The sequence below is a fragment of the Musca vetustissima genome, unplaced genomic scaffold (genome assembly GCF_032173495.1).
Source record: "Musca vetustissima isolate MV318-11 ecotype Yass unplaced genomic scaffold, APGP_CSIRO_Mvet_v1 utg3481, whole genome shotgun sequence".
Classification (NCBI taxonomy): Eukaryota; Metazoa; Arthropoda; class Insecta; order Diptera; family Muscidae; genus Musca; species Musca vetustissima.
In genome coordinates this window covers 103,396-122,305 of record NW_026876628.1, presented here as the reverse complement: position 1 = coordinate 122,305, position 18,910 = coordinate 103,396, and the positions used below count along the sequence as shown (strand labels likewise).

At 34.9% G+C, this 18,910-nt stretch overlaps 1 protein-coding gene across 1 annotated transcript in view; it reads right to left on the bottom strand.

Annotated features, from left to right (window-relative positions):
* The window catches only part of LOC133321178 (centrosomal protein of 162 kDa-like), a 50,288-nt gene extending 31,439 nt beyond the window's left edge, over positions 1-18,849 (bottom strand). Inside the window, exon 1 of the mRNA XM_061530266.1 lies at positions 18,559-18,849. Within this exon, the coding sequence (XP_061386250.1) occupies positions 18,559-18,849 (291 nt within the window). The remainder of the gene's footprint in view (positions 1-18,558) is intronic.
* Positions 18,850-18,910: the final 61 nt, after the last annotated feature.

The window sequence follows — 18,910 nt, the reverse complement described above, 5'->3', positions numbered from 1 at the left end:
GTATTCGTCGTCGAATACAAATAAACAAACAAAACCAAGCCAAGACAAAAGTCGAAATCGACGAATTCTGTCTGTGGTACTAATAATAAAAATAATGGCCAAGAAAGTCTATCATTTAATGGCAGGAGAAATAAAAAAAAGTAGACCCACTGGCAATTTAACAGACAACAACAACAAATGCAACAACTAAAGACAATCAATGGATCACTTGGTCAGACTATATTACCCATGGACCATCAGCCATCTAGCCCACAAGCCGACCAACCAACCAACCAAGCGGCAATAAACTGGCGGCAAATGGCAAGTGACGTTTGTGGCTTTTTGTTTGTTCAACGATGCCAACCGATGACGATGAATGAGACGACGACGACGAAGAAGAAGGAAAAACAAACATCGCCATCACATGTAAATTGGGTTAAGTTCATGTTGATTGGTTGTTTTTGTTTTTATTAGAAATTGAAAGAATTGTTATTTTCATTTTGGCTTCTCCTTTTAGTTGTTGTTATTGTTGTTTTTTTATTGACAGCCATTAAAAATAATAAAAACAACGAAAACTAATTGAACTTCATTTTATTGTCGGTTGGTTGGCGGGAAATACCTGGCACAAGGTATATTTCTCTCTCCGTATCTCTCTTTTCGTGTCTCCCCCTCTCTCTAATAATTGAAAGTTGTAATTGGACATTTAAATTGTGCTAAGGACAATTTCACTGCACCATTGAAATTTATTTCGAAATGGAAAGTTTTTTATGTGCGAATTATTTACCACAAATAAAATGCCAATACCAAAATTTTTAATGAAATACGATTTAGTTTTGAGGTAGTTTTCCTTGGAAAGAGATTTACAAGACTTTCATTTCATTTATTGGCTTGCAAAATAATAAAATCGTAAAAAACACGAGCAATTCGAAGGAGTACAAAAATTATTTATATTCTTTGCATGATCATGTGAAAGGTTTTTGTTTTGTTGGTTGGGAGTTATTTGAAATTTCGAAATAAATTAAAGTTATAATGGCTGATATTTTACTATTGAAATTAAAAAGGAATTTTATTTTGAAGGGAGAAAAAGGTAAACAAATGAGAAATTAACGTTTATAAATTGCCAGATAAGTCATGTTGGAATACAACTTGAAAAACAAAACAACAAATTCCAATTATTTAGAAAAATTCCGTGCCTTGAAAAACGAAAAAAATGTATTTGAAAAATGCCACAATAGATCCCAAAGCCTTATTATTTATTTAAAATTCCATGAATCGAAAATTTTACAATAAAGTTCGATGCCTTTAAATCTGTTAAAAATCCACTCCTTGAAAATGTATTTCTTTTAATTTGTACCCAGCTTTATATGAGGCATTCCTCAGTAATTTGGGTTTAGGAACTTTAACATTCCGAAAATTATGTTTAAGTTATGATCTTTAGATTTGTCTCCCCCAGGAAACGTGAATGTCAATCAAAAGTAATTTCTATGGGGGCTATGTCTAAACATGGATGTATATAAACGAATTTTCTGCAAACTCCCCTATAACCATGAATATGTTTTCAAGGAATATGTCGATGTGTTTCATGGTAAAATAAATCCTTAAAAAATTATCCGCGTTTTGAAATTAAAAAAAAAATAATTTTAAAATCAGCACCTCTAAGAATTTTAACTTCATTTTGAACCAGTGAGCGGAGCAGTATAGCCGGACGGGGCCGACAATATGATGCCCTACACAACTACCAAGGAACTCAAACTTTTTTTTTATTTTACACAGAAAGGCCTTGGTTGACTTGACCCGCTGAATAGTGACAGATCATTACAAAAGCCCATCAAATTAGTTGGCCAGATTTATTCTCCAGTGTAACATTCTGCTTATAATTGTGGCATATAGATCGACATGATCATCACCGCAAATTATAGACGCTGTCCTTTACCATAACCGGAACCTCATGGAAATTTTAAAAGCGATCAGCGCTATATTTCCGCTTCTAGCGTGGTAATGGGTTACTGAATAATATATGAATACGTAAGCACCTGTAAATATTTAAATGTAACTCCCACATCCGGGTACATACGACAATATATTTGGTATCGATTTAAAGGTCAACCACACGTCTTTGATATACTATCAACATTTTGGGTCTATGTCCTTCAGGAGTAAATATATGCGGTATAGAATACAAATTTTGTCATTTTTCACACAAAAGTCAGGGTCCACTTGACCCGCTAAATATTGACCGATCTTTATCAAAACATGCATGCGGTGTTTGGGTCATAATTGCGGTGTTTGGGCCATAATTGCGGCCTCTGGAGCGGCCAGAAAAACCGACAAAAATAAAGTTTTTGGTCCATTTCATCCCCTAAATATTAACCGATCTTTTCCAAAAACAATAGGGGTCTTCATTGGCCAGAACCCATCCTACATGCCAAATTTCGTGAAGATTGGTCAATAACTGTGGCCTGTATCGTGTTTACAAATTATAATGGACAGACGGACGGATGGACACACATGTCTAGATCGGCTCAGCTAGTCGAGATATGACGATAGGTATACTTAATGGTGGGTCTAGGACCAATATTTCGCGGCGTTACAAACTTTTGGGGCTGTACAAAGCTATAATACCCTGACAACATAGTTGTGAAGGGTATAAAAATTTAAGGCATGGCATTTTAAGGAGCTCTTCCGATTGGAATGACCATGTTCCGAAATGTTGTCTTTCACGTGATCTTTTCACCGAATTCGTGGCCTTCCCCTTCTGCGTGAACCATCAGTTGGCTCCCTTTCATATGCCTTTTGTGCTGGGCCATCCTCATCCAATCTCACAACATGACCTATCCAATGTAGTCACTGCAGCAGGATACGTCTGACAATGCCGATGTCCGAGAATAGATGGTACAACTCATGGTTCATTCGACGGCGATATTTACCGTCAAAGCAGATCGGCCCATTGGACTTTCGGAGAATTTTTTTCTCAAACACCCCATAAGCTGCTTCATCTGCTTGCGTAAGTGCCCATGCTTCAGATCCATGTAACAGAACGGGTAGTATCAGCGTCTTGTAGAGTGTAAATTTGGGTTTGTTTATGGCGATAACGAGGTATATAAAATTGTTGCGTTGATGCCATCAACTTGGTCTTCTCGCCATTTATTACCAGACCTTCTCCTTCTCAATTTGCTCAAAGGTGGCTGTTAACACTAGCAATAAGCGAGTAATATATGCTGTTTGGTGTACAGACTGTCATTTCTGTTTACATTTGCATCTCGTATTTCCATCTACAACAGGATGTTAAAAAGGTCACACGGCATATTGTAACCTTGTCTGAATCCTCGTTCGCTATATTTAAGGGCACTGAGAGGTCCTTTCCGAATTTAACCGCTGGCTTTGTGCCAGTTAAAGTTAGCCTAATACGGCTATTAATGTTGCAGGAATGCCGAATGCAGGCATGGCTTTAAAAACCTCTGGTGATGTCGATATGCGGCTTTATATCCGACGAATAGGTGGAACGTGTCGATGTGTTTTTCGTGGGTATTTTCCAGGATCTTGCGCAGACTGAATATCTGGTCAATGGTGGATTTGCTAGGTCTGAAGCCGCATTGATATGGTCCAATAATGTCATTGACCGTTGGTTTCAGTCGTTCACACTGCACGCTGTATAGCACTTTATATGCCATGGGAAGGAGACTAATTCCTCTATAGTTGGCACAATACGTATTGTTTCCTACTTTGTGCACGGTTCACAGGTTGCTGAGATTCCAATAACTGGAAAAACATGGAGACGCATTTAATACCATAGACAGACGACAGCCTTAATTTGCATTAAAAAGTTCTTAATTTGAATTAAAATTTACCCCTGACAGACGAGAGTTTCTGCATTTATGAACCAGTTTTTTGATTCAAAACTATTATTTGTCTGTGTGTAGGAAGAAAATATTGACATTTGTTTACAATATTTTTTAGGATTACATCTTTTTGAAATTGATACATGACAGGAAGGAAAACTAACAGCTATAATGAAGATAAAACAGGTCCAAATTTGAAGAAATGTTGAATTTTGCCCTTTATTTCTAATTTTTATTTTCGTAAACGTAAACAAATTTGACAACAAGCAATTTTTTTTCTACAGCATTGCCATATTGAAATTCCTTAATTCAGTATAAATTCAGTTTGATTTTGTGCATTAACAACACATAAAAATGAGGATAATGTACAAATTAATTTGAATTAAGGCTGTTAATGCAAATTAAGGCTGTCGTCTGTCTAGGCTATAAGTCGTCTATAGAAGCGCCGTACAAGTCGTTTATAGAGTCGTCTGTAGGTACTCCTTCCTAGTCTTCTATAGAGACGTCTTTCAATTCGTCTATAGAGACTGCTTCCATATTATCTATAGAGGCGAAGTTTTGTGGCAATATTCAAGGGTATTCAGCAGGTATTCTATATACATACACAATTCTATATATATCTATGGACCATAAATAGACCTGTAATAGGTATTATATAGGCAAAGGCTTTAATCCGGATTTCTATAGTAAGAAGAAATTCTTGACAGTTAACAGAATATCTTACGATACAATTATTCTAAAGAAGTTGTCGGCACTTGCTGATTTATTATTCTTCAGTCGATTTATTGTTATTCTGACTTCATCTTGGCTAGGCGGTATACACTCTATACCGTCATCTATTATTGGTTCTGGGATATCCACTTCATTGCTACTATTTGATACCTGAAGTTTTTCAAAATTATCCTTCCAAATCCTCAGCACGCTGTCTGTATCTGTCACCAGGTTTCGTTCTTCATCTCTACAGGAGGATGTGCTGCACAAAATCCCTTGGTAGATTGTTTTACTCGTTGCTAAAATTACCGGACTTCATTCGGACTCCTGTACATCTGGATTTGCTCCCGTTCACGTTTTTCTTGTTCTTTCTTTTGAAAATACGTTTCTCCTCTCTCCTTTTCTCCCGATAATTTTCCATCACATTAGGTGTTGTTACCAGTGTTGCCGTTTGAAAATTTTATTTCCGCCCAAAATTCCCCCTAAAAAGTGCCCAAAATCAACAATTTATGCCCAAAAATTTAAGCGTTAAAGAAAAGATACAAATATTAAAAGCGAGGGTCCTTTTTGTTCTATATTTTTTTTAATTGCTGAAAAGTACACTGTTTTGCAGCATGGAAGTATGGAAAAATTGATTTTTAGTTTTTTAATGTATTTGATTTAAAAATTTGTACTTTGTTGCGGCAAAATTCCCTAGTCGAAATATTGGAAATGGAGTCTAAACGCCATGTGTCTTTGGACCAAATCCGATTCGACAATTTGGAGTCCATTTACAAATGACCGTCTGTCTGTCTGGATGACTGGTGCGCACGATATTTTTCGAAAGAAGTAACATATTTCATCCAAACTTAGCACATATTAATGTTTAAATCAAGATCGGAGATAGAGAACATCGAACCACTCCTTCCAGTACCTCCCCACAAAGCGTCGAAATTTTTAATTTTTTTTCATCCAATATCAGTTGAACGGAATGTCTGATTCAATCTTTCCACCTACTTTTACCAAAACTATATCAAGTTCGAAGGTCGGAACCCACCAATGATTTCATGCATTGATTGCACATCGTAATATCTTACCAAATCTGAATTAAATCCGAATATGTGGCCTCTAGGGCATAACTCTTTGAAAAAGCATATACCTTATATAAAGAGGAAGGTAAATACTATGTGGTCTACAAATGAAAGGCCTTAATACTTATATATTAATATATAAATTTTGGGCAATTATCGGTTACAATATAATAACAAATTTTCCACCTTGGCACTAGAGAGTAGTTTCGTAGACCCCAGTAAACCAGGGCTGACCATACAACATCCTTCACAAATACGACTGAACATGAGAAAAAATTAAATCTTGATGGCCCAGATGGTTTAAATTGTTATTGGAGAGATCTACGGAAGGAACCACGATATTCCTTACAACAAAATTTCAGTGGCGGTTCTTTAATGGTCATGGGAGCATTTTGATTTGGCATTTCCTAGTTGTCGAATGAATTCAATGGAGTACGTTTAAGTCTTGGAAGACAAATTATTGCCATTTTGTGAAAGCAGTAACAATGAAAGACTCGTTTTTCAGCAGGGCAATTCGTTAGATCATAAAAGTCGACATACTTAAGAATGGTTAAAATCAAAAAAATATTCCAACTTCCTACCAGAATCCGATTGAGAACATGGGGAATCTTGACTCTTCGTGTCTATGCAGAAAACCGCCAATACCAAACTGTGTTTAACCCAAAGGAGTGATTATTGATGAATGGCGGTCAATTGATGAATATTTGCGAACAAAATTTGATAGACAGTATGATGGACAGAATTTTTGAACTTATTCAAAATAAGGGAGAGTTTGATGATTTTATTGTGTACAATAACTTAATGGGTCCATTGTATTTATCAACTAACATAACAATTGAATAAAAGGTTCATATATAGTTATGTTACGCAGTGTAGTAGTCGTCTTTGAATAGAACCGAATTCACATACAAATGGCTATTAATCCATAAATACAAATTATAATGGACAGACGGGGAAAAAAACATGTGTAAATCGAATCAGCTAGTCGAAATATATCGGTAGTCTTGGAGTAATATTTCGCTGTTTTACAAACTCTTGGGACAATAAAATTTCTGTAGGGTATATAGAAATATAGAAAAAAATGTAAATGTACCGGGAACGAAAAAAATGCCCAAAATCTGCCCAAGTCGTAAATTTTATATTATTTATGCCCACTTTTGGGCATAAATGCCCACTTTCGGCAACACTGGTTGTTACTGTCTGCAGGGTTACCCTTACGCTGCGTTTTTCAAATCAGCAGCATGACGACACTCCTGATCTTACTATGGGTTTCTTGATGGTGGTTTTGGATTCTATGTGTTGCTTTTGCGCAGTTTGTAGGGAGTGGACAATTCTTTGTCACTGTGCTTCTATGTTATTATCTGTTGTGTTTGCAGCTTTTGGACGTCGTGTTGTATTAGATCGCATCTTTACTGCTACATTAAGACGTGTGCGAACCTTGCCTGCTACAATGTATTGGTACGAATCGATATTCGCTCCTCGGATCGATTGAACGTCTATCCTTCCGTCTACCACAACATGACTTTGTCGGATGTTTCTTCATGGAGCCTGAATTTTCCAACGGTGTGGATAAAAATATTTTCCCTTCCGATATTTGCATTGAAATCCCCTATCATGACCAGGGCAGCGGTCATATGTTGTTGTCTTTGACACTATGTCTTTGGTCTGTTCATCTTTGTTTTCCGTCATTTTTTGTTGGTGCCTCTAAATGGCATTTATACTATTTTTTTATTTTGTTAACGATGTTATTAACCGAGTTAACTAGAGCCAGAGTTACAACATTGTTCGCTGTTGTAAAAATGGTACCACAATGACACTCATCAAAGGATATTGACAGACAGACAGACTACTACAGTACTGGTAGTAGATCTGCAATTCCAACATAAATTACTTGAAAAGTAAAAAATTCCACACGTTTTTTTTCTCGATGCAATAAATTTCCATTTCACTGAGTAGAAAAATTAGACTAAACTAGAAAAAAGTGAAACTGTCTTCCATATGGAAGCTGAATGCGATTATGACATTTGCTAACCACTATCATTGATATCTCCGATAAGTCAGCAAATGAAAACGAAAGAAACAATGGAGTAATGAGTAATCAATTATTGTGTTTAATTTGTAATAGAAGTTGGCCAACAATATCATCAACGCCACAACCACCCAGCAAGGTGGTGGCTGATGGCTTCCTCTATTAATCCATAATTGGCTGCTTGTCATAAAAAACTGAAACTGGAAATAAATAAAACTAAGCCAAAAAAGATATACATACATTTTTCCTGCCAGGCCATACATCTATGCATCGCCTTAGTCTTGGTGTCAATAATATAAACAAAAGAAAGTCAAATATGTATAATAAATACAAAACAGCAACAACATGTAAATTACATGATGTTGTTGTTTTTGTTGTTGTATTTTTATTTGCATAAACTAGATTAAAATGCAGCAGCACTAAAATAAATATTCAATGATGTATGTATGGTATGACATGGATAGATAAATGGCGCTTAAGGTGCAGAAGAAGAAAAACAAAAGAAAAGAAAATAGAAAAACAAAAATGAAGTAAACGGAAATGCTTAGGTGGCGTTATTGGCTTTGTTGTATTTACAGGTGACAATAACGGCGCCACTTTTCAATCAACAGAAGAAGAAATGCCCGGGCAGGCAGCTGAGCCTGAGATGTTGTCGCACTTTGTTGTAAAGTTGTAAAAGACTTAAACAAATATGTTAAACCAATAAAAGTTGGAAAACTATGTTTGTGTTGTGGAATGCATAGTTTGTTGAAGTGGTGTGGTGGTCTGTTAATGCAATTAGTCGTCAGGTCGATTTATGGCCATTCTTACTTAAAGCAAGGTCGAGCTCTTGGTATAAGGAATAGAAAATGCCTTTTGAAGATGAAAACCTTTGGTGAGTATATTAAAAATTTAGAAGGATAAATTCGCCATAGGCCAAGTTTTATAGTTATGACGTATAGAATCTATAACCTACAATTGTATTTTCGTTGTACTTCAAAACCGAAAACTGTCCAGCACTTGGACCTTTTCGCATTTGTTCTCAAAAATTACCGTTATTTTCGTGATTTACTTTTGTTCGAATTCCGCATTTCTTCTGGTATGACTGGTATATATGTTGATAATATGAGTCATTTTGAGTTGTCAGTTTGTTTTTCAATGAAAAATTAGAGCGAACACCAACACACTCGTCCTTTTTTTATTATTCGAAAAAATGGAAAAATGGAGGGGCTGCCCCTGTATTCTGTAGCTTTTTAACAACATTCGATATTTTCTATTTTACAACAATTTCAGTTGTTTGTTTTGTTGTTTTTACAATAACAAAAGAAAATTAAACAATATCGAATGTTGTTAAAAGTTACAGAATAGGCCTACAGGTGTTTTTCAAAAACTCATATTCACCAGACTGGCCCCAACTGATATTCCCTCTTCAAATCTGAAGTGATGAAAGGAAAATGTTTTGCAAAAATTTAGAAGATAAAAGTAAATCCGAAACAAGGGCTATTGGCCAAAAATGGCGTACACCAACACACTCGTCCTTTTTTTTATTATTCGAAAAAATGGAACCAGGTGTTTTTCAAAAACTCATATTCACCAGACTGGCCCCAACTGATACCCCTCTTCAAATCTGAAGTGATGAAAGGAAAATGTTTTGCAAAGATTTAGAAGATAAAAGTAAATCCGAAACAAGAACTATTTGCCAAAAATTGCGTTTCAGAAGTGTATCAAGGATAGAAACCAGTAAGGAAAGTAGTAAAGTCGGACGGGGCCGACTATATGATACCCTTCACCACTATGGGTATATTAAACAGGACTATTAACATGAAATTGGATGAAATAAAATATGTGATATTTATCTAAATGTGAATCTACCTAGATCTATCCATAAAGTATGTAAATCGACTTCAAACAAATATAAAGAGGTCATCCGTTGGGCTATATCTGTACTTCTAGAAAACGCAACTACGTAATTCTATGCTCAATTTTGTAAGTTGTGCAAAATTTGATGTCAATCTGACTAACATGAGCAGTTTGATGCCCAATTTACTTGAAATCGGGCGAAAATATATATGGAAGCTTTATCCAAATATTAAGCTATTTCAAACAAACTTGTCACAGGCTAGGTTATACTAATTTCAGAACGTTTTGTTCCTATTGGTTCCTTGGTGCGTCAATTACTTAAAATCAATCTATAATAAAAGGGAGCTATATCTAAATCTAGGCCGATTTCACGAAACAAGGCAGACATCACTCTAGGCTCAATTCAGTACGTTGTGCCAAATTTAGTGTAAATCGAAGGATATATAGGGACTTTGGTGCTCCATTTACATAAAATCGGACGAAACTATATATGGGAGCTATATCTAAATCTGGACCGATTTTCTCGAAACTTGGCAGACATCATTCTAGGCTCAAGTCAGTACGTTATGCCGAATTTCGTGCAAATCGAAAGATATATAGGGACTTTAAGGCACCATTTACATGAAATCGGGCGAAACTATATATGGGAGCTATATCTAAATTAGGACCGATTTTCTCGAAACTTGGCAGACATCACTCTAGGCTCAATTTAGTACGTTATGCCAAATTTCGTGCAAATCGAAGGATATATAGGGACTTTGGTGCACCATTTACATGAAATCGGGCGAAACTATATATGGGAGCTATATCTAAATCTGGACCGATATTCTCGAAACTTGGCAGACATCACTCTAGGCTTAATTCAATACGTTATGCCAAATTTCGTGCAAATGGAAAGATATATAGGGACTTTGGGGCACCATTTACATGAAATCGGACGAAACTATATATGGGAGCTATATCTAAATCTTGACCGATTTTCACGAAATTTGGCAGACATCATTCTAGACCTAAATGATTAGGCTGTACCAAATTTCGTGCAAATCGAAAGATATATAAGGACCGTTTACATTAAATCGGTTAAATATATATATGGGAGCTATATCTAAATCTGAACCGATTTTTCCCAATTTCAATAGGGTTCGTCCTTGTGCCAAACAAATGAGCTGTGCCAAATTTCATCCAATTCGGATCATAAATGCGACCTGTACTTTGCTCACAAAAATACATGGACAGACAGACGGACGGACGGACATGCATAAATCGACTTAGAAAGTGATTCTATGCATATTCTCAAAAGGAACCATGTGTCTATCTCGTTTCCTTTTGCCTGTTACAAACATATGCACAAAGACATAATACCCTGTACCACAATGTGGTGAAGGGTATAAAAAGAAAAAAGGGGCTAAGATAGTCATTTTTACACCCTCAGCTTTACTGATAAGAACTTTATATTTTTACTAAGTTTGTATATTTTTGGGACGTGGGATTTTTCTACGCATCTAAACTTTGCACATCCTAATATTTCTTCCAAAACTAATACAAGTTCGAAGATGAGAAATATCAGTCAAGTACTTCTGGAACGTCCCAAAGAAAATGGTCAACATTTTACTGCAAAATTATTTTTGTAATATCATGCGAACGGACTATCCGATTTGATAAATCCAATAACAAGCAAGGGGAATGTCCAATTTCAACTAAATTTTGCACGACCAATTATCTTTACCATACCTAGATCAAGTCCGAGAATGGATCCAATTGGTTCACTCCTTCCAAAATGGTTAAAATTGTTAATATTTATAATATGATTATTAACCGAAAGATTCAATTTGAAACAAAGTTTGCACAACCTATTATCTTTACCAAGCCTAGTTCATGTCTGAAGTTCGGAGCCATCCACTACTTCAATCTATACTAATAAAAGAGTAAAGTGCTTCACTGTTTCACGGACTGACTTAACGATTCATCAATGCTCCGACGAAACGGCTGAAGCTAGAATCTTGAAATTTGGAGTTAGAATCACTCTTGGTCCAAATGTGTGAGATAAGACTCGGTTTTTGGAAATTCGTATTAGAACGGCACGAATAGTACTAAATGTGGTAACAATTGTATTTAGCGAACCCGTAGAGCCAGAACTCTTAAATTTGAAATTAGGGTCACTGATGGTGAGTAGAATAGATGTAGCAAAACATTTTTTGGGAATTCGGGAATTCGAAAATGTACTAAAGTTGGTACAATTTCGTAGCATGTGAATGGAGCTAAAAACTTGAAATTTGGAATGGGAATTAAGGTTGAGAATTAGTGTCGATATAAGGTATACGTATATACGAAAAATGCTAAACTGCATTAAATTTCGTAAAATTTAAATTTGGAGAAACGAATGAAGCTGGAATCCTGAAATTTTAAATTACATTACCGACGGAGTGTAGGATTAGAATATGTACGTAGTATTGACATTTTTAATTATTTAATACAAAAAGTACTAAATCGTACTATAATTGGTACAATTTTGATTTGGGTAAACCGATAGAGCTGACACATTGACATTTGGAAATAGGGTTACTGTTGGAGTATAGGATTGGGTAATGGATGTAGTTTTGGAAATTCATACTTATGTTTGTATCAATTTTTCCCGCAATGTGTCATTTTGTAGCGATGGTACCAAAGACAATATTTTCCAAATATTCTCCATCAAATTTTAGTAAAAGTCACTGAACAGCAAACATTTGTATACAAAGCAATTCGGTTTAAGCAATTTTTTATAAAAATTTCCCTAGATCTTTTTCCAAATGAAATAACTGTGGTCACAAATTGATAGATTGGAACAATCATGTGTTTAACGATTACTAAAGGTGGTGCATTTTTTAAATTGTCTCTCAGTATATATTCTTAACGATAAAATTATACGTCCGTCTGTTGAAATCACGATATATTCCTGACGTAAACTTAACCTCCAGACGTAAACTCTCAAAACGCCGATACACGTGTCTTCTATTTTTAACCTCTCTTTCATAATCCGTTGGAATTTCCAGATATTTTTTAACAAAAAATTGAAATTTGCTACACAGTGTAATTGACGATGTTTTTAAGATTACTGGCAAGGTGTTGGTATTCAATTTTAATAAACCACTATTTTAATTAGATATTGCCTTCTAAAAAGAATTTTGTAATTATAAATCAATGTCGAAGTTCATACGTAGATAAAGCATTTTCCAAACCACCAATTTTCTTATCATTTACTTGTTGGGTATGTGGAATTCCCCATTGAAACATACACATATAAACGAATATATGATATAAAATTCCCAGTTAAGGCAATGATTTTATGACCACCTTTATAATTTTCAGTAATAAGCACTCAATTATATATTTATCTAATAAATATATCTAAAAGAAAGTACTAATTATTATAAAATACCAAAACCCCACCAATTTTATTTACCCAACCTCCCTTCAAGTTGAAAACCATAAATAACTAATTTAAAAATAGGTTAAACGTTAATAAACCGCAAAAAACATTTGAAAACACCACGAAAATAAATGAATTGTTCAAAAAACTAAAAAAACTGAACGACAGCGGCTGTTAATAGTGTGGAGATGCCTTTTTTTCTAACCCGAACTTATAAATAACTAAACCAAACCAAGCTATGTTAAGCCAAGCAACTAATCGACCAACCGACCGACCAACCAAAATAATAATGACGCTAAAATGATAATTGTTGTGGCTTAGAGTAAAGAAAGAAAACCAAGAAGAAGACGACGACAAAAAAAAAACAGCCAAAATAAAAACTGAAGTATCAAGACAGCCATGTCAGTTGGCCAGACAAACAAACGGAAAAACTCGACAAGGGGGAAGTCATCTTAAGTAACACTTGACAAAATGACAAGTTTGTTTTTTTTTTTTGTAAGAGAATGAAAGAGAGATGTGAGTGTTTTCTCTTACTCTTATGTGTGAGAGTGTAACTCTATTGAGTAGAAAACTTAAATAGATCCACCGATCAACCGGCGGCCAACAAGTGAAATAGTAAATAATATAATTTCATTTAAACAACAAAAATTAACATAAAAACGTAACCAGCTTAGCGCGTGCACTAACGACCATATTAACAATGTCGTTACGAAGCACAGTGGTTAAATGGTCGGCAATTAAATGTGACAATTATCTGATGTAGACGTTGCTTTTTTTGTCAATTCATCATAAAGTAGATAAGCGGAAATGATTTTTGTTTTGTTACCATTTAAATATATAGGTTAAATAATATGTGCACAACAGTATATTTGAACATAAAAAAAAATATTTATGCGTATAATGTCGGAAGAGTAATTACTCAAGGACATTGGGAAAGATGTACAATGACGTAATCAAATTTCAATACTTTACAAACAAACATTTGCAGATGGTAAAATGATTTATAAATGTATTTAGAATATGAAAAATGAGACGAAATTTCAGCATCATTTGTTTTAGGAAACAAAATATTTACCGGATATCCTATAGATGATACAATTTTATTTCGATATAGCCATGTCCGTCCGTCCGTCCGTCTGCTTTTTTTTAGGGGTGCACCTTCCAGTTGTCCGTATTTTAGAGAGTTTGGGTATGTTTTTCGCCCAAAATATTAGGTTGGGAAAAAAGAAAGCCATTATGAAAATGTCGATAAAATCGGCGAAATGACCGATGTTGACCGGCATGTTAGCAGTCGTAACATTGCCCAGGAGCTAAAAATCGGCCATAAAACTGTTTTAAACAATTTACACAAAGCTGGATTCAAAAAGAAGCTAGATGTTTCGGCGCCACACCAATAAACAGAAATAAATAGGATCGATCGAATTTCCATCCTCGAAGCCTTGGCCAAACGGAATGAGATAGACCCATTTCATAAACGGATGGTGACTGTAGATGAGAAATGGATCACATACGATAACCCTGTGCGAAAACGATAGTGGTCAAAGAGCGGTGAAGCAACTGAAACGGTGGCCAAACCAGGACCAACGGCCAGGAAGGTTCTGATATGCATTTGGTGGGACTAGAAGGGGATTATTTATTATGAATTGCTTCATGGCAAAATTTCTTTAATGATAATAAATTGGTATCTAATCTAGGGAGGATTGTGAAAATCGACTACTACCAAACAGAGAGCAGGACTTCTATGAGAGAGGCATTATGAAGTTACCTTTAAAATGGCAACAAAACGGTGCATATTTGTTCCAATTCGGACATTCCGAAGCATGTTAAATAAAGTCCTACAATTCATATAAAAATAATGGATTTCTTTTCCCCCAACCTAATTAAAGTAGTTTTATATTATTGTAATTCGGAGATTGTCATTGGATAGGAAATATTCTTCCAAAAAAGTATAAATGTTGCCCAGATATCCATATAGCCTCCATTCGGTACTTTGGGTACTTTTGAAAGTGAATTAACTCTGTGATATTTTGGGTTACCATTGTCAATATAACGGTATCCCAATTTTTTGGTATTTTGAGCATTAGAGAGCTCATAATAAAATCAAGTTATTAGATTTCAACAAAATGTTAACCCTTTCAGTGTTTTTGTCGAATATATTCGACATTTAAAATTACTCTCTTTCTTTGCGATTTTTCGGTTATCCTATGTACCGTTATAATTGATGTTTTTGGTTTTGCTGAAAGACAGATAAAACTGTCCGAGGGTTGAAATAAAAATGCCTTTTTTCCTAAACTCTGTGCCTTTATATGATCTTAAATACAAAATTTTAGACAAGCATTTTTTTTGACACTGAAAGGGTTAAAATAAATTTTTAAATGTTTTGTTGGGTATGAACATTTGGATAATGTATATAAAATATGGCGAAAAATATAATAAATATTTATAATGAGATGAAATATTTATAATAAGATGAAATATTTATAAGAAGATGAAATGCATCCGAGCTCGTTTCAGATTTAAATAAATCGACATCATAATGAAGATCAGTTGGGTAATATATCTAAAATGTGGTGCCGTAGTGCATTACAAACCAATGGGTCCCGGGTTCGAATCGCATTAGAGGAGGAAAAAATCTTCTAAAGTCGTTTTGAAATATTTGTAATAAATCACTTCGAAAACCACAATCTATCTCCCTTCTGATGAAATACATCAGCACTCGTTTAATATTCTAATATATAACCTCGACATCAACACATGCGGGTAATACAAACTAGAAAAGGCAGAAGAAAGTGTCATTCACAAGAAAATGACAACTCTAAATAAGCATTGACAACATCACAGAAATGGAGAAGTTGTTTCTATGTAGCAATAGATGGCAGCACCATCACTTACGACAGGCTAGAGTTGGAATAAAAATATTTAGAATTAAATGGTCGGGGTTTTCTGGAATCCTAAAATTTGGAGTTCGAGGTATAGGAAGTTTTGAACTTTTCTACTAATGAGTAATAAATTTTGTACAATTTGGATTAAGGGTGAACCGATAGGGTTCACCTGAAATTGTGAAATAAGATTTCTATGGGAGAGTAATGGAAAAATGCAATATAAATTGTACTGAATTTGATGTAATTTGCATTTGGATAGAGCTGGAATCCCAAAATTACTAATTAAGATTATTGTTGGAGTGTAGGATTGAGGTATGTGGGCAGTTTTGTTAATTTGTACTTATGTGTACTAAAATTGTTACAGTTTGTATTTAGGTGAACCGATCGGGCTGGAATCCTAAAATTGAAAAATGATTATGTGTACTAAATTGTATTAAATTTGGATTTAGCTGAACCAATAGAGGAGGAATTTTGAAATTTCGAATAAATTTGTACTTATATGTACTAAATGGTACAATTTGGATTTAGGTGAATTGAGTACAATCGGGCTGGAATACAAAAATTAATAAATCTGATTTCTATTGGATTGTTGAGGTGGGTAACTTATGAAAATTCATAATATTGTGTACTAAATTTGGATTTGGGTGATCTTATAGAGCTCGAAACGCGAAATTTGGAAATAGTTTTGGACATAAGAACTACAAGAGTACAAAAAGTAATAAGTTAGTATAAAGCTAGATTTCTGTTGCCATCAGAATTGGTGTGTAGTGTTGAGATATGGGGGTAAAATTGGAAATACGTAGGGGAGACTGGGCACCTTTTTTTCTATCGCATTTTCGTCAATCCAAGCACGTTTGCATATGGCCGAATGTGCCCCAATTCAAAATGCCGAATCTACCTCGAAGGTTCTTTTTATAGTTTTTTAATTTATTTCTATAATTTTCTAAAATCATTATATTTTTAATTATTTTTATTAGAATATACATTGTAATTAGCGACTTGTTAATAATACTGCCTTAAAATATTACAAGTTTTAAACAAGAAATAATTACGAAATGGAATGGAAATATTACAAAAACATCTGTAGAAATACAAAAAACCGTGCATCTAAAAAAGTTTATTAGCTAGAGATTTCAAACTTTGCGACAGTTATTTATTTTGATATTAGATACCTATGTATCGAAGCCAGTGATGTACGATGAGAGCTTCATATCGAAAACGCGATTGTCGAATGTGCCCCGATGCCGAAGAACAAAAGTAATAAGTGGTACTCAAATTTTGATTTATGGTCGATATTGGTGTGTAAGTTGAATTTAATTTTAGTGTGGTATGGAAGAACTTTTGGTATGTAGGGTATAGAATGCTGTGTTTCTAAAGTTCATCCTATAAAGGGCCGTGCTAACTTAAAATTTACTGACTACTGCAGGTCACTGTGATAATTAGGTGATTTTTAAAAAAAGGATTCAAATGTATGAAAAGTTCTATATGGAATTAAATTTAGTACAATAGATACAAGATAGAATATTGTAATCAGAAATTTAATTTAATCTGAATATCGAACGTGATTTAAATCTAAAAAAGTGCAAAGAATGCATCAAATCCGTCACTCCATCACTTCAGAGTTATCAGGGGGTAACCAGCCAGATATACAGACATGATATGGGTTTAATCTAGAACCAAATTTTCAGATACCTTTAGCTATGTAATTTTCTTAAATGTATTAAAATTTAATAACTTCGGTTGTTAAAAATATTACGTGGATCAAATCCATTATTGATTTTTTTTTCAATGTGTTACCAGAGGTAACATAGTTATCGCAATTACGAACAAACACACGTCAGAGTCGACTACACAAAATTAGAATCCATTAATAAGGAAACGTCCTCTGAACCAACCATTGAAAAACAAGAAGCAGTACCTCCTGTCGATAAAGAACTTACTAAAGGAAAAGTTGCAGAGTCTGGACAAGTTTAAGACCGCATCAACCAAACGAGGAGCTTCATTCCGTAGTGGAAGTAAAACGCGAGCTGTAACCAATCTTCTGAAGCAATTCAAGCTGATAATAAAGAAGAAATCAAAGCTCAATCCGAAGTAGAATCCGATACTGCTGAAAGTCAAATAATTGAGAAAATCAAACATTAGGAGGAAGCCATGCCTCTCCATCAGAAAATGTGTGAACCTACTGAGAATTTCGCAGTTGTAGCTGCTGAAGAATTTTTCAAGGATGAAGGAGCAAAATAAGTATGGTACCCTCTTTAGCCATATAACAATTTACTTGTCTATAAAATTTAACTTAAGAAAGATACATATGTTTCATTATTATCAATCATAACTAAAATATAAACTAATCTATCTTTTGGCTGCTCAATCACCAAAGCTTCGTTTGCAGAAATTCTGCTAAAAAGATAAAAACAAATTTTCTTTGGGGGAAGATAATGGGAAATACCCATGGGAATAGAAAATCAATTATAAATCCACTGTTTGACGCCCAAGTGGCATAAGAGTGGCTCTTAAGAGTAACACTTGATGAAGAATGGAGAGTTTGAGAAAAAACGACGACAATGAGGAAGAAGAAAAAAAGCAACGAAGAAAGAAACACACATAGAGACAAACAAAAGATTAATCATTGTTTGTTGTTGCTGCTGCTATTGTCGGAACATAACACATGGATGAATAGACGGACGGACGCACGGATGGCCAAACCGATGGATACGTTCCGTATGGATATATGGAGATATATGTTCACACAGATGGGCCCATAAGCGCATGCGCACGCGTACAAAAGCTCTTATTTACATACATAACAATACACACATTTGCTGCTTTTCTTCTGTGGCGGCGGTGGTGACGGCGACGACAGCTGCTGTTGGTGGTGTTGTTGTTGAACAAACGAACTAGCGATCGACAGACGGAGCACTAGCAATTGCCGTTTTTTGTTGTTGTATGCGTTGTTGTTGACGTTATTAAATGCGGCCAAAATAACCGAGGCATGTGTATAAGCCATTGTTGTTGTTGCTGTCGATGTTGTTGTTGTGGTATTTTTGTTGTACGCTGTGCCGTATGACTGTTGTCGTTTTTTGTGGCCAGCCATCTAGCTAGTGCTATGGATAAACGTATGGCCGGACAGACAGACATGATTCCTACTCACACAC